Here is a 21,924-nt window from a genome sequence, read left to right on the forward strand (position 1 = left end):
GGCCAGGCTGGATGAGGCTTTGAGCAACCTGGTCTAGTGGAAGGTGTCCCTGCCCATGGCAGGGGGGTTGGAACTGGATGGTCTTTAATGTCCCTTCCAACCCAAACCATTCTATGATTCTGTGATTCCATGATGCAGCATTTGCTCTTAAGATATGTAGTAGCTTAAGAAAAAAATAAAAGGAAGGGGGAGATGCAGTGCAGATGCCTATGAATAGAAATGCTCACAACAATGAAAATCAGGAGTATCATGTAGTGTGATTGTTCACTGAGTAATATAGCTTGCAAGTCTTAATACTCACCAGGTCTTTCAGAACTGAAATATTTTGATATAAACAGCTTTATTTTTAATTTTAGAATCCTAACAAATAACTATTTTAGTATTCTTTATTTCATGTTAAGATTCCAATTATTGCAATACTTCAACAACATTTTGGTAATTATGAAATACATGTACTACAAAATTACAATTTCTAGTCATCTGAACATTTGCATCAAGGAGAATCACAGTAAAGGTAACTTACTGTTTCCAAGGTATGGAAACCACAGCATGCAGTTGTCTCAGTAAGACTGAGATTTTGTGTAATGAATTGATAATTTTAACTATCATACCTGTGTTGCTCTTCAGATTATGTGTTTGTTAATTCTCTTGTAGTCCTAAAAGGGAAGGCTATAGTAATAAAAACAAAAAGGCAATCTGCTTTAGACACTACTTTTGAATACGTAAGTGTGTTATTTTATCATTACCATGTAACTTTTCTGCTTCATAGCTATGTGAATCTGAGATAGCTTCCTTCTTGTGCTAACTGTGTGGCATTTTGATAAATCTGACATGGTTCAGATACCTGTCTCAGTGGAGCTATACAACAGCATTAGATATGTTTAGTATGTTGCTAGACTTTCTGATTCAGTAAGTTGAATGTAGCATTTAAAAACTTGGGTTTCTTGGAGAGATAAAACAATTCATACGTTGTTTTTTCTACCAAGATCATAAACCTAGGGAAATTTGTGTGATTAAAAATTAAAATGTTAACTGTTTGCTATTCTTCACTTATCAAATGGATATAACACTAACTAAATGTTAAAGCATACAGTGTTAATGAATAATATTTGAGCTGAGTAATTTCTATTTTTCTTCATACCGTTTGGTGTCATATAGAAGATTTACAATATGCACAAAATCATTGCCATGGATTAACAAAGCACACTCACAATTGATAATTATACAGGTTTAATACCATATCATAATATTTTATATAACAAATCTATTCTTTGTCTAGGTACGAACAAAATTTGTGAAGTTGATTTATTGCAATGCTAATTCAGAAATGTCTCCCTTTTTTTTTTTTTTAAGTTGCTTTGGAGTTGATTAAGAAATCAGATTCACAGCCAAGTTCTGTAATGTTGCTTGATTTTATTCAACATATCATGAAATCTTCCCCGCTTATGTTTGTAAATGTGGATGGAAATCAGGAGGAAATGGAATGCAGCTGCATTGGTGAGTCTGTTGTAAATGTTTATGTTGAAGCTTGATATTTGCAGGATTTAAATTTTCTGACAATGAGGTTGTACAAAAGAGCCAAAATGGGAAAAAAAGTCAGCTTTGTAAGTTCAGCATTATGTATTTATAAGTAAGTGAATATTATGATAGACTTCCAGTACTGTGATATGATTTGCACTTGTGATAATGGCAGTTTATCAGGGCAGGGTTTGACCTTATTTATTACCATTGCATAGTGCGCTGGTTTGGGCTGGGATGGAGGTTTTTCTTCATAGTAGCTAGCAGGGGGCTGTGTTTTGGATTTGTGCTGAAAACAGCATTGATAACATAGGGATGTTATAGTTACTGCTGAGCAGATTTTACAGAGTTAAGGCCTTTCCTTCTCCTCACATCACCCACCAGCGGGTAGGCTGTGGGTACACAAGGAGTTGGGAGGGGACACAGCTGGGACAGCTGACCCCAGATGACCAAAGGGTTATTCCAGACCATATGACATCATGCTCAGCATATAAAGCTGGGGGAAGAACACCACATCATTTGGAGTGATGGTGTTTGTCTTCCCAAGTACCATTACGCATGATGGAGCCCTGATTTCCTGGGGGTGGCTGAGCATCTGCCTGCCCATGGGAAGTGGTGAATGAATTCCTTGTTTTGCTTTGCTTGTACATGTGGCTTTGCTTTACCTAATAAACTGTCTTTATCTCAACCCACAAGTTTTCTCACTTTGACTCTTCTGATTCTTTCCCCCATCCTGCCGTGGGGGGAGTGAGCAAGCGGCTGTTTGGTGCTGGGTTGCTGGCTGGGGTCAAACCACAACTCTTAGTGACATTACCTGGCTCATGTTGATGAGATCCTGTGCACATATTCATTGCCTGAGGGCTGGGGATTTTTTTTGGCAGAGGAAAACATCTGGAGCTACCCAGTGTAAAATGTCTGTCAACTTCTGGTTTTGGGGTTTGTTTCCACATGCCCCCCTCCTTTGCTTCTTTTTCAACAAGATATGATGAAGAAATGTCCTAGTGAAGGCTTTCTGTTTACTAAGCCTTCATGCATTTATCTAAAGGAGTTTTCTTTTGTTATACGGATGAGCAAACTGTTCTCGAGGTGTTTTGCAATAGAAGGTTTTGGTTTGTATCTTAATAATCTTTTGCTCACTGTTTCTTTTTTATTGTCCTAGAATTTAGTAACTGGATCATAACAAGGCTTCTCCGAATTGCTGCAACTCCAAGCTGCAGCACCTTGCACAAGAATGTCTGTGACGTCATTTGCTCTTTACTTTTTCTATTTAAAATGAAGAATTGCTTCATTTTTGAAGTACTAACAAAAGACTTGCTACAACTTTTCCAAGACTTAATCTTCTTGCATGAAAGAGATGCACAAAAGCATCTCTGGAAAGATGGGCTGGTCTGGCCAGTGACTGTAAAGAGATTTTCAAGCAATACAAGTGACAATGTGGGATATTTAAGATTGGCACCATTACAGCTGATGGGTATGCCCAATGTAGAATGTTTGGAAGTTATATTAATGTCTGTTCTGACAGATATTGTTGCAGATGTGTTTTTTGTAAGACAAGATATTATTCTGTGGGGGATAGGCTGCTCCCTGTTGGAGCATGGCAGTACAAAAGTTAAAGCTTTGGCAGTGAACTTTTTAGTGAAACTAATTCATTTAGGAGGACCTCCAGAACAGCTAGCCAGTGTTTTTTTCACAGCCTTTTTTGGAATTCTACAGTCAGCACTTGAAATGGATGCTAAAGAATCAGAGCTCTTTGGAGAACCACTCTTACTGTTGGTGAGGACATTGCTGCCTTTTGAAGCAGATTCTTACAAAAATATTGAACCTGTCTACTTGAACATGCTGCTAGAGAAGCTTTGTGTATTGTTTGAAGGTGATGTGTTTGGGTCTCTTCAGTCTGAAAAGCTGAAAGCTGCTTTTTGCTATATGCTGCAATATTTTCTGGAGTTTGTTCCAACTGGCTATGAGTCTGCCTTACAAGTAAGAAAAATCCGTATCAGTACCATATGCGGAATCTTTGTCAATGTGCTTGGAACTCAGGAAGAACAAGAGGTAGGTTAATGTTAAGAACTGTATTTACTGTGTAAGTAGATAATGTACAAAAACCTACATCTGCGCAAAGAAGAAAATCTAGGAAATAGTATTTTAGTTGCATAATTAGGTTGATACTCCTTGTTTCTCAGCTGTTTCACATATTTGTACAGGTCAGAGTTCTTTAATTAGTTGGATGTAGCTGGGCCCTGCATTTTTTGGATGTATTAAACTATTGAGAAGCTATGCAGGCACAGGGGTCTGTCTGTAATCATAGTATGAAAAAGGGATAAGGCATGGAGTACACTCATATAAGGGCAGCTTTACAAATAATTTCCCTTCATCTGAGCTGCTCTTACTTTGTAACCATAGCCTTTTAGTCATATTTGTTGGGGACAGGCAGACAGAAAGATTAGAATTAAAATAATGAGGTTTTGATATGCTGAGTGTTCCCTCTGCCCTGTATACCCACATGCATATGATCTCTTTTCTCTTAAACTTAGTGTGTCTGTCTTATTGACTTTGGTAGCCAGGTGTTATGGCAAGAACTGGGAAACAGCTGTACAAGCTGGAAGGAACCCAGGAAACTTCATTGCTTATCATAGTTTTCATCTTGTAATTAAGATTTTTGATCAGGAAAGTTTTTAAGGACTTTGTTACCGTAATATTTTGCAATTTTGTATTTTAAGTCAGAAGCAATAGCATTATGTCTTTGGAAAGTAAGACATAGCTTATATCATGGTACTTCTGTTGTCTGTCCATCCCAGTATCTGGTGAGTCCACTTTATACAGCATTAAAAACACAAACAGAAGAAATCTTTCAGGAGCTTCATCAGAACCAGCTAGATACTTCTGATACTGATGGGTGGAGCAGCAGCAGTGATGAAGTTCCAGAGAAAAAACGACGACTAAGTCTACCAGCAAAGCACCGAAAGAAATCACCTACACCAGTAACGTATGACACTTATTCAATAACTGTTTTTATAGTAATTTGGCTAGTGAATAATAACAAATGTCAACCTTTTTTTTTGGAGGCAGTTTCTTCATAACAGCCACATTGAAGGATCTTCTGCAAAAAGATCTAAATGGTATTTTGAAGGATCAGAATCTACAGATGTTTATTCATCCAAACTTCAGTTAAACAGACTGTTTGTAATATGTTCAGTTCAGACTACTTAGATTTTTACACACTGAAAACAGAAAAGCTGGGAGAATACAAACGGAACTACAGGGTCATGTATGTGGCTATGCTGTTGCACTGAACATGCTTAAAGCAGGTGTAGTTAAGTGAGGTTGTCCTCATATGAACAAAGCCAGGTCTCTCAGCCTCTGCTTGTGCTGTGCTTCAGCTCCCTGAACTTGACTTGTTACAGCATGGTGATCTCCTTGTATTTGGGCACTCAAAACTGACTCCAGCAGGCTGACTTTAGCAACAAGATAATGCTCTCTTGTATTCAACTTTTCCACAAGTTCACTGGGTCATTTTCTCCAAAGCTGCTTGCTAGCCACTCAGCCTGTTCTGTAGCACAGGGGGTTTTGCGCCAGTTGCAGGACTCTGCATGTGTCTTTGAGCTTCATGAAGTTCTTGTCAGCCTTGTTTTCCAGCCAGTTGAGGTCCTCTGAATAAGCAGGTGTCCTCTAATCCACAGAACTACTTCACTGTAGAAAGGGATCAACTTATTCTGGCATGATTTGCCCTTGGTAAACATGAGCTGGCTGTTTCCAGTCACCTTCTAGTCCCTTATGTGGCTAGAAATTAGTTCAAGGAAGATTTTTTCTATAACCTTCCGAGGGATTGATCTTAGGCTGGCACACCTATAGTTCCTTGGATCCTCCTTTTTTCCTATCTTGAAGGTGGGTGTAATGTTTGCCTTTTTATAGTCATCAGGAACCACCCTGAGCATCATGACCTTCCAAGGACTGTAGAGTTACGGCCTTACAGCCTTTCAGATAAAAGTCTGGCTTGCATCATACTTAACTTCAGAGTTAGTATCTTGTTTTCCCAAAGAGCACATTTAAGCTAAAGCTTTATTTGGTATTTTCCTAATCCTGTATCCAACATGGTTTAGCTCTAGTTTTGCTATGATGATTTATCTTTTCTGAAAAAAAAGGTATGTATTGGGAAATAATTAATATGATTAATTTACAGGCTTAGTCCTGTAAACATGAAACTGAAGAGCACACTGTGGAATGCCATCACAAAGAAAGCTGCATCCCTCACATCGGTCCTCGAGAAAGACATTCTGACAGCGGATGTTCTTCAGACTGTAGGAGGGATTGCTGTAATTCTGCGACTAGCTGCTTTGTGCATTGTTCATTGTTCTCCTCCAACAAATTCCACCAGGTAAAGGTGTAAAGGTGAAACTGTTAAACCAAGAGTTTCTTATAACAGTTATTATGACATGTCCATTAATTCTTGTCCATATATCAGGACAAGTATTGGATAAGTCCTGTATGTTTTGAAGAGGTACATTTTCATAATAACTTTGCTTACAAGCAATACAGTATTAAATGTTTATTGTTGCATTGATCAAATTATTTCTATTTTAACAGTATAGATCATAAAGTAACTCATCTCTGTAACTCTGACCCATGTAAGAATACTCCAAGCTCCTCAGATTCGGTGGTGAATATACAGTTCACATGGATTTCCTCTGATTTTATCACGAGAGTAGTGAAAGTCTGCGGAAACCTGTTAGAGGCTGCTACACAGATTGTTAACTTAGAACAAGTGATTGACAGAATAGTGAAAATCTTTGATGCTTTGCTGTATGCCCAAGGTGAGAAATCCTTTAAACTAGCATTCCTTTGATTGGATTTGTATATTAGGAATGAATCCGATTGAATTGATCTGTTGTGGTAGAGGTACTGAAATTATAGATCTTGTGTTAGAACTCCAGTTCCTGTTTATAGAGCTTCCTTTGCATTCCTTTTTGAACCTGATTTACTGATCTTTGTCTGGACTTCTGTTGGTTTTTATCTGAAGAAGAGGCTACATGAGGATGGTGAATATGCATAAGAAATTATCTTATAGCAGTTTTCTTTTTAAAACACACAGAGGCAGCATGCCTTACTATTTCTGTTTCACTCAAAGATTTCAGAGCTTCTGCCCAGCTTCAGCAAATGTGGCATGCAGGAACTGTACAAAAAATATTAATATTTGCATGTTCTTTTTTTTAGAATTAGCTAGGAGGATGGAAGACAGACTCTACTAGACTAAAATGTTATTGGGTATTCAGCTTACTAGCCATTCCGAAGTCCACCTGAGAGTCTTGATACAAATCCAGAGATACCAAAGCTGTATTCATTCTGCTGCTCGCATATTACATGCTGTCAGCTGTTTAATGAAGTTCTTAGGTTATTTTGATGTAGCACTACATCATTTATTATTATATGTCTAAAAAGTAGGGTATCAACACATGGGAATCATGATACTAGTCTTTGTTGATATCAGAATAACACTGTGTAGCAAATTAAGAACATAAAATGTACACCTGTTTTATAAGCTATACAGAGCTGTAAAAGTATCATGTTTTTTTGCTGTTTTGTTTCCCCTCCACACTAGTGAAAATTCCACTGAGTGATCAGATTCTTGATAACTTATGTGGATTGCTGTCTCTGCCCTGGATTTACAGCCATCCTGATGATTCTTCTTTTAAGCCATCTGCTTTTGGCTTTGATCCTCTAGTTCTGAGTCAAAAAACTGCACAGAATTTCTGTAAGTATGTTAAAATATATAAAAACTAATATCTCTCTGGAATGATTGTTCTGAAGTAAAATTAGGGTTTTTTTCCTTGTTACAATGATTGATGATATTAAAAGTTTAAATCAATTAATTATCTGCTGTATTTTGTTTTTTCTCTTCAGCACCCCAGACTCAGTCACACTGTGTGTTCCTTCTGTCTCTGTTCCCAAGAAACATTCATCTGGATTGGAGAAAATCCGTTTATCATTGGGCACTACAAAGTCCCCAGGAAGTAATTCGGGCTACTTGTGTTAAAGGATTCTTTCTCCTCCTTCATCCACCAAGTGTGCAGTCCTGCAGTATGATTCCAAAAGCTCTCTTGTATGTAGTAATGCTGCTTTTTTGTCTTCCTGTCAGAATTAAAATGAGCAAATAAGAAATGTAATATAAGTGCCAAAATAAATATTTATTTGTATTTCATCCAGAATTTGCTAGGTCTCAACTGCAGAAATCAGGAGCTATCAAGGGGGATAGGTGCAGGTAATGATGTCTGTATGACAGAATAGTGTTTGCTTACCATGCCAGTATACAGTTGTCGTCACTAGTTGAAAACCCCGCTTCTAATTAATAAGTTCAAACTAAGGTGGGGAAAGGAGATATCGTTGTCCGTTAAATATACGTGATATTTGTCCATCTGTCTCTTAAAATCTCTTCCAATTTCTCTGCCTTTTGGGTATATGTTTTGCTGTCTTCTGCCCTATTGAGTCTAGTCTTCAGTTTCTTTATAACGTTCTAATCTCACTCACTGTGCCCAGTGCTACTTCAAACATTTAATTAAACTTGAGGGTAATCTGAAAAGGAAAAAGATATTATTGTGAGACAGGTCCTTAAATTGCCCTAATAGTACTTTCAGTACAGTTGGAGAATTCAGAAAATTTAGAAATACAATTTTCTAGGTAAATGATCTATTAAAATGTTTTCATTTTTATTTCCATTTCAGAAATCAAATCAAAGATGAGTCTGAGCTTGTCAAGGAGGCTTGTGCTGCTATAGTTGGGAAATTATCTTGCTGTCTTTCTGGTACATTCAGTGTGCTACCTTCCTTAGCAGACTCTGCTATTAAGCATGTTACTTACAGTATTTTATGTAGCAGCCTTACTGTGGCTTCTGCTCATGAAAAAATGTCTTCTGTGCAAGCCTGTGTTTTCAAGCCATTTCTTTCTCTCCTTGAGAACAAAGTATCCAGTTCAGTTAAACTAGGTATGTGACTTTACCTTTATTAACATTCTGCATTTCTTTATGAGGCACTAAGTTACTACTTCAGTACCTTTCTCTGTTCCTTTTTTTCTATATTGGTGTTTTTTATAGCTGCAATGGTGCTTGAAATGTTGGATTTCAGTTGAGGTCACTGCTAATGTTTGATGTTGTCATAGATACTGTTTTTAAACTACCTTGGCTTAAGTTTGATGTATGGCTGTATCTAGAAATGTAATATTTGGTAAAATCTGAATTTTAAATAGCTTTTCTGGTTTGACAGTATTTACTTCTCTGAGAAAAAAAAATAGCGTGCTTTCTGGCTTACTTGCATCACTGTTTTGTGTACTTCAGTAGACTTTTAAAAAGCATGAAAAATGTTTTCCTTTCCTCCTCCAACCCATGCCACGCAGCATTTATAGAAAATATACCTCATCTTTGCCAACATCTGGATTTTAACACGGATGAGTCCAGCGTGAAGATTCTTGTTGGGTCTTTATTAAACCTAATGGAAGATCCAGACAAAAATGTTAGAGTGGCTTTCAGTGACTGCATAAAGAACATACTAGGATCCTTAGACTCTGAAGAAGGATTTATAAAAGAGGTGAATTTGTATTTATTTTTGGCTGGTTTTTCCTCACTTGCTATAGTTTTTGTCTCACTGATGTCAAGTACTCTAAAATTATTTTTTGTTTTGTTTTCATGTGTCAGCTGTTTGTTTCAAGAATGAAAGAAGCCTATACAAATGCCAAAATATCAAGAAATAATGAGCTTAAAGACACCTTGATTCTCACAACAGGTGATATTGGAAGGTATTTTTGGTAGTATCTTGAAAATTTCATGGAGTACAAAGTAACTTTTCGTTCAAGTGTACATGTAAGTTTAATTAGTTATTTCAAGGTCACCTTTGTCCGGAGTCCTTTACACCTGTGCTAAGCTGTTGATTCATACGGAATATTCCTCATTTTCTTCTGCCCTGTCATAGGAAGTACAGATAAGCTATGCAAATACAAAATGACTCATGTTTGTATGACTGCAGTTGTGTATGAAGTCATGTTTTAATGCAACAATTCTTTTTCTCCTTCTTAATTCTTTTTCTTCTGCTTTCTTTGTAAGAGCCTCAAAAGGAGACTTGGTCCCATTTGCCCTCTTGCATTTGTTGCACTGTTTGCTGTCCAAGTCAGCTTCTGTGGCTGGAGCAGCATATACAGAAATTCGATCCCTGGCAGCAGCAAGGTCCATAAAACTGCAGGCTTTTTTCAGTCAGTACAAGAAGCCTATCTGTCAGGTAAAAAGAAAAGGGTTGGTACTTTAGAAAGACATATGTTTAGGTTCTTTTTGTGTATTTTGAAGATGGTATTAAAGGTAAAAATCACACTATTTTACAAGGTGAAATCTCATAGAACAAGAAAGAGATGATTTAAAATATGAAAGAAAAAAACCCACAAACATTTAGGAGGGAATGGGAAATCTTTGACCTTGTCATGGTATTCTCCCCACAGCAGTATTACTTTTTTTTTTTTTTTTAAAATTCCCTGGTTGCTGTCATGTTGAAATACAGGAACTGTATAGTTCCTTGCATTATGCAGTACCGTTGTCACAAGGCTATGATTTAAAATTGGAATTGAAGTCACTATTTTACAGGCATAATACTGACATGATTGATTTGTTCCTTTGTTTTACCTGTTACCTAAAGAAAGAAGTTTTGTTTAAAAGAAAATCACTAAAAGTGGACTTCACTGAGTTTGAATATTTTTTTAATAATGCAGTGTCTGAATCCAAGGTTGCAAAATTGAATGCACATATTAAGTGGATGATAATCCAATTCTATCACAATGCGGTAATCATAGATCTATGTGCAATCAGTGAGAAAGAGGAGAGAAACTCGTGTTTATTTTCAGGAAGTGAAAATGAGAAAAATAATACTAAATATAATTTTTTTAATGCTTAGTTTCTAGTGGAATCCCTCCACTCCAGCCAGATGGCAGTATTGAGTTCTCCATGCCAGGGAAATGAGCTACAGAAACAGACAGCTGCTCACCAGAGGGAAATGGCTCTGGACTTGTTATCTGAGATTGCCAATGTATTTGATTTTCCAGATCTAAATCGTTTTCTCTCAGTAAGTTGGTTTGTCCTTTTTACTTTTGATTTGGGGTTTTTCTGTGTGCGTGTGCATGTCTGTGGTTTAGTCCACAATTATTCTGTGAATGTAATAGATCTGATTTTTTTTTTTTTCTCTAGTTGCTGTTGCTTGCTATAATATAGAATATTTTGGGATTGTTGCAACTGGGAGCTCAAATACAGTTTTATCAAGTAGTTATAGTGATGGCAACAGTGCTAATTCAAGTATGACAGATGATGAACTAAGGTCTAAAGTACTCCAATGAGTGATGTCTACATTAATGATTTAGTGCACTTGGAGAGCATCTTTGTAAGGTGTGATTTTTGGCATGGTGTCTGCTTTCTTGTTTTAAATGAAGAAAGCTATTGTCCTGTGGAGAAATCTCTTCTTGCTCTGGTTAGATATCTGTTTTACTTTGAAGCCTAAAGTAGCTTCATACTCGTATTTTGCTTGTTGGTAGATAAGAAATGGACAACTGTTAAGTAAGCAGTGTTCTGACTAGTAGGGTGGAGGGGGGTTGTTGTTTGTTGGATGTGTTGTGTGGGTTTTGTGTTTGGGTTTTTTGTTGTTGTTGTTGATTTCCATTTGTGGAGAATCTGGATGGACACAAAAATGTTAGCTCACTTTTTGTTTGCATGTTTCTCAGTATTGATTAGATGAAGCACCTCCTTAAGTAATTTTAATTTTATTTGCATTTTTACTAGGTATTTGCATCACATTGAAATTCTTTTTTATTCATATCTATGATCATAAGTATGACTAGAGATGTGTGTTTTACTGGCACAAATGGAACAAAGCTGAACCCTGTGTTTTGGGAGGGTTTTGCTTGGTTGCTTTTTTCCATTAAATGTTGTTCTTAATTTACCAGCGGACCCTGCAAGTTTTGCTTCCTGACCTTGCAGCCAAGGCTAGTCCTGCAGCCTCCACACTTATTCGAACCATAGCAAAACAGCTGAATGTAAACCGGAGAGAGATTTTAATCAATAACTTCAAATACATCTTCTCTCACTTGGTCTGTTCCGGCTCCAAGGATGAGCTTGAGCGTGCACTTCATTACCTCAAGGTAAATTTGTATTTGCTCTGTTACACATGCAGATTAGCAGCAACAGTTGATGAATAGTGAGCTTTCTGCTTTATTTAAGTTAAGGTCTTGCAAAGCATAAGTGGGGAAGTTATATATGCAGAACTTGAGTTCTTTTTCTGTATGATCTGTTCCGTTGCCTCTGAGGAATGTTGTAAAATATTTTCCAAACTTAAAAACTTGGTTCACCTAATAGTGAGCTCTCTGGAAGCTTTTTTTTTTTTTTTCTTCCTATGGTAAATCAACCAGAGCCCAGTGCCTCTTGTCTCTGTGTTTCATTGTGATGAAATGAAGACTTGACTTCTGTTTGATTACAGAACGAGACTGAGATAGAATTGGGCAGCTTGCTGAGACAGGACTACCAGGGACTGCATAATGAATTACTGCTGCGTATAGGGGAACACTATCAACAGGTCTTCAATGGTTTGTCAATATTGGCTTCATTTGCATCTCATGATGATCCCTATCAGGGACCTAGAGAAATAACATCACCTGAGCAAATGGTAAGGACATCAAAATATTCAGTTCAGTTTTGTTCAGTTTTTATTTTGTTCATCAGCCAGAGTCAAGACAATTTGGCATTATCTGAATGTCACTTACTTGAGGCAAAAAGTGGAGGAAAGGTTGGAATTTTGTATTAAGTGTTCCTTTAATAGGGAGATATATACCACGTATTCATTAAAAAAACCAAACCAAACAAACAAAAAAAACCAAACCACCCCACCCCACACACCCCCAATGAACAAACTTCAAAATGTTGTCAAAGCAAAAAAACCTACAGCCTAATAAAGATGTCTTTTGTTAACACTAGTATTTCTTAAGGAGCCGTGTACGTATTTAGGATTCTTCTATTTGCCTTTCAGAATCAGCATTTCATACTTGCTTTTTAATTTCTTAAGCTGAGGAATGTGTTAAGAGTATTTGGTTTTAACTTTTTTCTTCTTTCTTTTCTCCTTCACCCTACACCCCTTCCACAGGCCGATTATCTGCAGCCTAAATTGCTTGGTATCTTGGCTTTTTTTAACATGCAGCTACTGAGTTCCAGTGTTGGCATCGAGGATAAAAAAATGGTGCGTTTACTTAATTTTTAATATTAAAACAAAGATAAGCAAGGGCTGTTTAAATATTCCAGACTCCTTATGTGGTTGTGCAGCTGTCATTGAAGTCTCAAAGATACTAAGGTTCCCAAATGATTCTTGAAAGCTGGTGGTCTCACTGTGGGGTAGGACTTCTGTGTAAACTCCAAAGTTTGTTTTCTTTTGTTTCTTTACTGGTCAGCTAATGTACATGTTTCAGCCAGACTTAGGATATGTAGTAAGTCACTCAACCGGTAATTGCAGAGGAGGAATCCAAGTGTGTGAAAGAAGCCAAGGGGAGGCTGAGGGAATATGGAAGAAAACTGGATTTACAGCAGGGAGCAGGGTTACAAGGGCACCAAAAGGCAGAGCTCTAGAAAATCAGATGCAAGTCCAAGAGGAACTGGGCTTTACTGGTTTTGTTTCTCACAGGACAGCTCCCTTCAGCTTTACAGTAGAGAGCATTGAGAGAAATTAGAGCTCATTCCTTGAGACAAAGTCTGAAAATTCTGCTCTGCTGAGGTGGTGCTTCTAACTAACCTCAAGACAAAGCTTTTAGCCACCTCACAGAGGTAGTGCAGATGATTTCTGTAGGGAATTTTTCAGTGCTGGAATGTATATAACTTTTATGTTGATGGGCTGCATTTTCTCTGGTGTCCTGTCAAGCTTTTTGCTTCCCAAATATTCCCGTTGAGATGCTTTCATTTTCATAGCCCCATGTCTTCACACTTTCTGAATTTCTTCATTTGTATAGCATTTCGTCTGCTGCACCTGCTGTTGTTTCTACCTTCTCTTGTTCTGTTTTTGGTTCGTGGTGAGTTACCTTTCCTCTAGCTCAGGTTTCCTCCTGGGCTACTGATCTGCCATGCTAGTCATGGTACGACCTTGGTTGGTACAGTGTTACTGTGTCTGAAATGTCTCCCTGCGTTTTCTGCAGCTCAGTATTTCTCTTCTGTCTTTTATCAGTCCCACTGCCAACTGAGCTATATACCCTGTTCCCTGAAGCTTACCAAACACTTCTGCCAGCAGCTGCATGTCAGTTCTGATGGTAGTGTTTCGTTCTGGTTTTGTTGTGAGGGTGTTTTTGCTTTGGTTCTTTTTTTCTTTTTTTTTAATCGCAAGTTTTGTTTTCTTTACACTTTCAAAATCTGCTCTTCTCAGTTTCTAAAATTTTGGACATATGGTCAATCATGTCTTATAGCAGACTTCTACAACCATGAACTCCTTTGATGTCCACAGTTCTCACCAATTGTCAACAGCCTAAATAATGAGTTTTTTGTTGCAGTCCTGTCATGACAGCTCCCCTTTCATTCTCTTTTCCTCTAAGCCCTGAATTCTTTACTTATTGAAAAATCAGTCTGGATTTGATGTCCTATAGGATATGATTTCTTAAGCCAGGGTAGCCTGGTTTTATTAGAAAATATGGCTTGTATATGTTTTACTAAGTTGAAATTCCTTTCTTCTATGTCTAGGCTTTGAACAGTCTTATGTCTTTAATGAAGCTCATGGGTCCCAAACACATCAGTTCAGTAAGAGTGAAGATGATGACTACACTGAGAACAGCTCTAAGATACAAGGATGACTTTCCAGAGCTGTGTTGCAGGTGAACTGATAGTGTACCCAAACATAGACATACCTGCCATTTCTGTCCTTAAATACATAGTTTTGTTGTAGAGAATAATATAACCACAGAGCTGAAATAACCTGGAATGCTTCTTGTGACTCACCTAAATGTTTCTATGAAGAGAAGAGCCATTGTTTACTCTCATTTTGTTGTCTTTTCTTGTTTAGAGCCTGGGATTGTTTTGTTCGAAGTCTGGACCATTCATATCTTGGCTCCCTGCTTAGTCATGTGATAGTAGCATTACTGCCCCTTATACATATCCAACCAAAGGAAACCACAGCGGTATTTTACTTTCTTATAGTTGAGAACAGGTATCGTACACAATATTTTCAGTTATATGGATTAAATGCTGTAATAGGAATGGGGCCAACCCTAAATTGAAGTTGTCCAGCACTGAGATGAAAAAACTTGGTTTTCTGCAAAATAGTATGTTGTTCTATAAAATTCTCATTTCTCTAAATCAAAATGAGATTTTGAAATTTGATAAGTGATAGTCTTCTCTGAAAAGGTGTTTTATATTGTCCTAGTAAAAATATATAACGCTGTTGCCAAGTTACGTGGGGCCATTCAGACGCTTGGCCCTGCCTGGTTTTCTGATTACACCTTTTTTTTGGCAGAATAACAACGATTGCTAACATTTGCTCTAAGCTACAGAACTGGAAAGAGGGAGAAAATGAGTTCTTTATTTGTTTCTTTCAATAATTAGAGTTATAATTATGAAGTTTACGGAATTTAATGTTGAGTAAGATTTCACACATCCTCTTCACAAATGGCCACACCTACTAAAAAGAAAATCAAAAGTCTAATACAAATGACTTACCTTTTTGTGACATAACCTTTTTGAAGACACTTTTGAGACTTTAATTTTTTTTCATCTTATGTTTTGTAGCTTAAAATAATTATTTTTTTAGGAATGCTGGTAGTTTATATCTTGATTACTTCTGTTGGATTTTCATTTTTCTTGCACTGTATTATACCAACAGGTTTTGAAATAAAAGGTGACAATAGGAAGACTAAGGCTCTTGCAGAAGCCCATAGTAGCAGCATTGAAAGAGACTCTGTGTTAGAAACACAGATGTTTTATGTGTGTATTCTTTCCTTATGAGGAAAACGGGAACTGGATTCATATCAAATGGCATTATTCTCACCCTTTGGCCAGTGTCCAAAAAAAGGGGAGCTAGTCCTGGCAGAGATGAATGGCAAATTGAAAGCACTGGAAAGAACTGTCTTTAAAAGAAAAAGCAATTTAAAGTATAGAGGAGAAATACTTGTGGCTTAGTTGAATAACAAGAGAAATAAATTGTTGAATATCTCTACTTAATTAGATAAAAATTAGTGGAATTTGCTTTACTCTTCAAGCCTTTGTTCTTCTAGTGATTACATTGTGTTGACTTTCTTTTGATGGGTTTTAAAGATTTTTCTGATCCAACTAATGTTTGTTATTTGCAATTTTTTTCTTTTTTTTTTTTTTTGTGACTATTAGGGATGCAGTGCGAGACTTTTTACATGAAATATATTTTCTGCCTGACCTTCCAGAACTAAAAGAAATTCAGGTTGTCCTTCAGGAATACAGAAAGGTGCTGCTTCTTTTATTTATTTGTTTATTTTTAATGCATCAAATGAATTCATGACAAGGGAGGAAAACGTCTAAAGTTTATTGTTAAGTGGAAATAGTATTTATCTACCTGCACAACAAAACAGAATTTGTGTACTGCAGGAATACTTCAAAGTAGGTATTGATTCTTCTTTAGGAGTGAAATATGCTCACATTTAACATGCTTGTTTCTGTAGCATCTCCTGAACACTGACTTCTCATCTTTTTGAGACTAACGAGGTTATAAGATTAAAAGTCAGCAATATTAGCTATGGCAATGAAGAGAAGCTACTTTTATTATGATCCTTCTTCCGTATTTTCTTTTAAAGTAACAAAGTTTGTCTAATTTTAGGAGTACTCTGTAGTCAATTTCTTTTACTTCCCTCTGAATGATCAGGTAATAGATGGGACGTTGCAATTACTTAGTGTGAATGAGGTAACAAAAGTAAAAATTAAGTTGATTTTACATAATGAGGTGATCATAGCATAGCATCATCTTCTGATTGAATCATTTTTATTTGCAGCACCATTATATTTACCACACATGTAAAAACAGCAACTTTTTGAGGGAAATATTTTTTTAAAAATAGACAGGAAAACATTTGTATATGGATATAGGTGAGAATATAGGCAGAAGGGTAGTTGTCTGTATGTGTTCTCACCTGTGTTCTTTGAGGTGCTGCTTAGCTGTGTTCCTGTTATACTTAACTTGAACTTCTTATGTCATGTCTTGTTCAGGAATCCTCCAAAAGCACTGACTTGCAGACAACACTGCAGCTGTCTATGAGAGCTATTCAGCATGAGAATGTGGATGTTCGTATTCATGCACTTACCAGCCTGAAAGAAATGTTATATAGAAATCAGGTATAGAAACCCTCTTTTATTAGAATTAAAAATAAACCAAAGCAGCATCTGGACCAACAGCCTAAACACATTACTGCTACTGGGTGTTCACATAGACTGTGTTAGTCTCCTCAATTTATTAAGCTAGCTGTTTCATAATATAATGGGGATAAGGGATTCTTTTTCATCTAGTCTCCTTGTAAGAGACTTTAAAATCCTGCAGATCTGTGTGATGCTGATTCAGCAAGGCTAGTGGTGTATTTCTTATCTTTTTTGTCAACTCTGAGGAAAGATGTATCAAAGAAGTCTGTTTCAGCAATCTATTGTGTAAACTTGTTCTCTGTTAGATTATGTATGGCATTTGCATCGGGAGACTGATACATTGAAGTCAGCATTTTGTGTGTGTGAGTGTAATAGCTGGAAGTATTAAGATGCGTGTGACTACCTCACACTTCAGATTTTTTTTTTTTTTCTCATTGCCTTCTGCACTCAAAAATCTGAATCCATTCATCTTATTAAAATAAATCTTATAGCCATGTACAAGTTGAAGATAGTGCTTTACAAATCTGTGTTGTTATTTGCCCGGAGGGGTGTACGTCATTAAGGGAAAAAAAAAAAAATCTGTCCCTTTAGTAGCTATAAGATTGTGGAACACTTTTCATTAAAAATTTAAGAAAAATCCTAGCTTAAAACAAACGATCATTGTGTATTTTTGTGGCCAATCAGTAATTATTGCAGATCAGGTCAGCAAAATCTTGTTGTGTCTAGCTTAGTTAGAAGTCTAGCAAAATAATTGAGGCAAGTCAAACTTCATTAGTTACACAGCTTGTGGAACTATTTACTCTGTTGTGTTGGCTGTGTGTCTTCATTAAACATAACGATGGTAAACATCTTCCCATTATTAGGAGAAATTTTTTGCTGTATTTGGACTAAGAGTAGAAGTAGACAATAAAAGCTGGGCCAACATGAAAAAGAAAGACGTCCAATTAAAATGATGGGCACTCATTAAAGGACTTGAAGCCCTGAGTTTTGTAGGACTGAGGGTGACGAAATGGCCAATGAATGGGAAATAATGATACAAATGGCAGTGAAACCAGGTGGTGTGACAACAGCTGCATGAACAAAATAGAGAGAAAATATCAGAACACGGGAAGAAAAGGGTCAGATCAGTGAAAAAGTTAATACAGAAAAGAAGACAGGTTCTTGGTAAGACAAGGAAAGAAAATGAAGTTAGTAGAGAGGTGTATGATAATGAAATACAATACTGGCCATGAGAGCAATATTAATTGAGGCCCAAATCCCTCATTCTTACTAATTTGTTTAATCCTTTCTAGGGCAGCAAGCAGTGTGTAGGGCAATTGTAGTTATGAAGTGACAGTATTTGAATTGCTAAGCTAAAGTCATGGGTAAATGAAATATGAAGTAAGAGTGAGTTACAGTTTACAGGGAATTTAAAGACTACACATTTCCAAGATTGTTTACAATAAACATAGTTGTACAATAACTCATCTTTATTTTTCAACTTCCAGGAAAAATTGATAAAGTATGTAACAGACAGTGAAACAGTGGAGCCAGTCATCTCCCAGTTGGTGACTGTACTTCTGATTGGCTGCCAGGATGCAAATTCCCAAGCCCGACTACTTTGTGGAGAATGTTTAGGTGAACTGGGAGCCATAGATCCTGGCAGGCTTGATTTTTCAACAAGTGAAACCCAAGGAAAACATTTTACATTTGTGGTAAGAAGTGTTGTAGTGCTTTCTGTAGCATTAAGGGTTTTTTAAAAGTACTTGGGGGTATGGAACCTCCTCTCTTTAGACCATTTGAAAATCTATACTTACTTTCTCATCTAAAAAAGTTTAGAGTCAGGCTTCAAAGTGAATATTTAGAGATGAAAGATACAGCTATTATTCTGTTTCTTTTAATAAAACTGGTGTTCTGTTTGTGACTGAGGCTGGTGTGGAGGATCCAAATTTTGCCTATGGATTATTAATGGAACTGACCAGAGCTTTCCTTGCCTATGCTGATAATGTTCGTGCTCAGGATTCTGCAGCATATGCAATTCAGGTAAGATACATGGTTAGATCCTATGTTTTTCTTCACAAATTATTTCCTATCACAATGAACTTAGAATTATGGAATATAAATGTACGTTTTGAAGTACATGTTCAAGTATTTGAAACTTCATCCTATACAGATTTAAGGTAAAAGGTTATTCAGGGTAGTGATTTTTAATTTTTTTTTAAACTCCTCAGTGCTCACTTGGAATTCTGGGGAGTTGTCAAATAAAAGATTTGTTTGCTTTTGTGTTGTGATATTTTAGGAGAAATCTGATGTTTCAGGGGTAACTAACAGCCCATATGTAGTGATTGAAGGAATAATCCTGACACTGACTTAAAAATAGTTGCAGGTTGCATAGGCAGACATGAAAAGCAGTAAGTATTCCTAAGAGGGTTTCTGCTTACACTCTTAAGCAACTGAAAGGGAACCTACCCTTACTTTAAGACTCTAGTCTTTTCCACTTGTCAGTCAACTCCAAGCTGAGTTGGTGATTGGGGGGGGTGGGAGGTGTTTGTTGTTTGTTTGGTGTTTGTTTGTTTTCCCCATGTAGTCAGTGGAATAAGAAAATTTCATAACCTTGTGCACAAGGAAGAATCAGATTAACTTCTGGTCCTGGTTTATTGGCAGATGTGAAGAATATGAGATAATGTGGTCCACATGCCAGCTGGAGAATCTGGGGAGTCAATAGTTGGCTGGAATCAACACTGCCTAGTAATAGAGGATTAGCAATGTTGGATGAAAGTTTCACAGAGTTTCTGATTTAAGCATCATGAAACTTCTATCCCATTACTCCTGTGTATACACCAATTTTTGTTACTACTGTGGTCATGAAATATTTTCAGTGCTAACTTGGTCATGTCATCCGTGCCTTTTCAGGAATTGCTGTCCATCTATGACTGTAGAGAGACAAACACTGACTGCCCAGGCTCCAGGCTTTGGAGGAGGTTTCCTGAGCAGGTGCAGGAGATCTTGGAACCTCACTTAAAAACACGGTATATGAAAACTTAAACACTTTCTTTTCCTAATATCTTTAAAAACTTCTTTTTTATCTCCAGGCTAGCAGTAACTTAATTTGGTTTTGTGATTGCCACTCTTCTGTGAAGAGTGATACGTGAATATACAAAATTCAAAAAGCAACTTTCTGCATAAAGCTGAATTAACAGTTCCTTGAGTGTAATTCTCTATAAATGAAACAGAATTCTGAGCTCATACTTTGCCCAGATCTGCCTGTTTGTCCCCAGAACATTGTCTGATACGATGTTTTGAAGCTTTTGTTTCCATTTTCTTTCCTTTGTACAAATTCTCACAAGGATTTGAGTTTGTATTCAAATCCATTAATACCCCTTTACTGCTACCCTTTATAGAAGTAGGGGGAGCTCATTGGCTTTTAATTTTACTTCTCATTCTGTTGAATTAATGAAAAAATAATGTGAAGAAAACTTCAAATGATGTATGCACCTTAATTTGGAAACATCAACGTTTCCTTTTTACTTCCTCATGAAGACAATCATGCTCATCTGTAGTAAGTTTTGCCTCTTTAGAAAACAAACTTTTAGGCATTTTGTGTCTTTCATACATGTTCTGGTGTTTTCCTCTCAAGAGAGTGCTCAAATATTTATCAAACTGCATTTCTTAAAACTGATTTGAACATCAGTTTGCAGTATACTGACAGTCTGCCAGCATGCTAGGTTATTTGTATTTCGTGTTTAATTTTAAAAAACTCCAGAGTAAAAAATGTTGACTACTGAAAGTATTTTTTTTTAATTAGGAGATGAAACTTGATATGATAACTTCATAATTAAAAATGTGGTATGCTTTTTATTGTATTAAATAAACAAAATGGTTTTATTAAATGCATGTTCTAAAATTACAGGTACAAGAGTTATCAAAAGGCTGTAAATTGGTCTAAGATGAAGAAGCCAATTTACTTAAGCAAATTAGGTGATAATTTTGCAGAATGGTCAGCAATTTGGGCAGGTTATCTTATAACAAAGGTAAGAGAATAAATTCGCTCTCTATATTGGTATACACAACACAGTTCTTGAACCACATTTTGGTTTCTGGAAGTCAGGGATGGATAGGGGAATATGGCTATTCACTGTAGGCCTGTTAAAGCACATACCTAAAGGCTACTCGTGCATCATCAAGGTGACCATGCACCTTCCTTTCCCCAGCACTGTTGCTTCTTGGCTTTACAGGTAATGTCAAAGCCAAAAGTCTAGGAAGTTTGCCCATGTTCAGAGACTCTTGTATAGCTGAAGGCACTGACAAGTGCTTCTGAAAAGTATCTGAAACGCGACTGGAAAACCTCAAGTTTACCTTCTCAGTTTCTGAAAGATTTATTTCATTTCCCCATAGCTCCAAGGTCCCAGCACATCAAAAGTACTTGTCTCTTTCTTCCTGTCCCTTCCCCCTTCCAATATATAAGTGACACTGAAAATTTCATTTCTAAATCGACCGCTTTAAGGAGTGAATTTAATCACAGTAGCTCAGTTGCTACACTGTTCTTTTTCTATTTCAGACAGACTATGGTCAGTATAAGTTCACAGTGATGTAGAAAACATGGAAAAGTGGAACATGTAAGCAATGCTTGCCTGTCTTTTTGCAGTGTCAGCAATTAATACACATCATAGCAGCTGCCATCTGGCATCCCTGTTGCAGGTTTAAATCTGATGAACCTTCTGCAAGAGCCAAGTATCTTACAAATTTTATTCCATCAAATAATTTTGTTTGTCAACAAAAAGAAACCTGTGAATTGTTCAGGCATTTGCAATTTTGTGATGATGTTTTTCCTGGAAATAATACTTTTTATAGGTGCGACATGATCTTGCCAGGAAAGTTTTCGATTGCTGCAGTATTATGATGAAGAATGACTATAAAGTGACAATTTATCTGCTTCCACACATCCTTGTCTATGTTTTGCTGGGATGCAGTCAAGAGGATCAACAAGAGGTGAGATGTATTAGAAGGTAGTGTTCTTCATTGGAATGTTCAGCTCTGCAGTACTATTATAGACCTACATGAACAAATTGTACAGGTGT

General features: G+C 36.8%; 1 protein-coding gene across 1 annotated transcript in view; it reads left to right on the forward strand.

Moving 5' to 3' along the window:
* Positions 1 to 1,353: 1,353 nt before the first annotated feature.
* Positions 1,354 to 21,924, forward strand: part of ATR (ATR serine/threonine kinase) — a gene marked incomplete at its 5' end in the record, with an annotated part of 39,145 nt that continues 18,574 nt past the window's right edge. Inside the window, 24 exon segments of the mRNA XM_010148610.1 lie at positions 1,354 to 1,497; positions 2,678 to 3,567; positions 4,314 to 4,501; positions 5,696 to 5,896; positions 6,100 to 6,326; positions 7,112 to 7,264; positions 7,414 to 7,612; positions 8,232 to 8,491; positions 8,899 to 9,089; positions 9,197 to 9,297; positions 9,602 to 9,773; positions 10,437 to 10,604; positions 11,476 to 11,670; positions 12,006 to 12,191; positions 12,666 to 12,758; positions 14,237 to 14,367; positions 14,556 to 14,699; positions 15,872 to 15,965; positions 16,721 to 16,846; positions 18,355 to 18,561; positions 18,776 to 18,889; positions 19,760 to 19,875; positions 20,757 to 20,877; positions 21,698 to 21,835. Of these exon segments, the coding sequence (XP_010146912.1) occupies positions 1,354 to 1,497; positions 2,678 to 3,567; positions 4,314 to 4,501; positions 5,696 to 5,896; positions 6,100 to 6,326; positions 7,112 to 7,264; positions 7,414 to 7,612; positions 8,232 to 8,491; positions 8,899 to 9,089; positions 9,197 to 9,297; positions 9,602 to 9,773; positions 10,437 to 10,604; positions 11,476 to 11,670; positions 12,006 to 12,191; positions 12,666 to 12,758; positions 14,237 to 14,367; positions 14,556 to 14,699; positions 15,872 to 15,965; positions 16,721 to 16,846; positions 18,355 to 18,561; positions 18,776 to 18,889; positions 19,760 to 19,875; positions 20,757 to 20,877; positions 21,698 to 21,835 (4,559 nt within the window).

This window comes from Eurypyga helias, unplaced genomic scaffold (assembly GCF_000690775.1).
Source record: "Eurypyga helias isolate BGI_N326 unplaced genomic scaffold, ASM69077v1 scaffold15710, whole genome shotgun sequence".
Lineage (NCBI taxonomy): Eukaryota > Metazoa > Chordata > Aves > Eurypygiformes > Eurypygidae > Eurypyga > Eurypyga helias.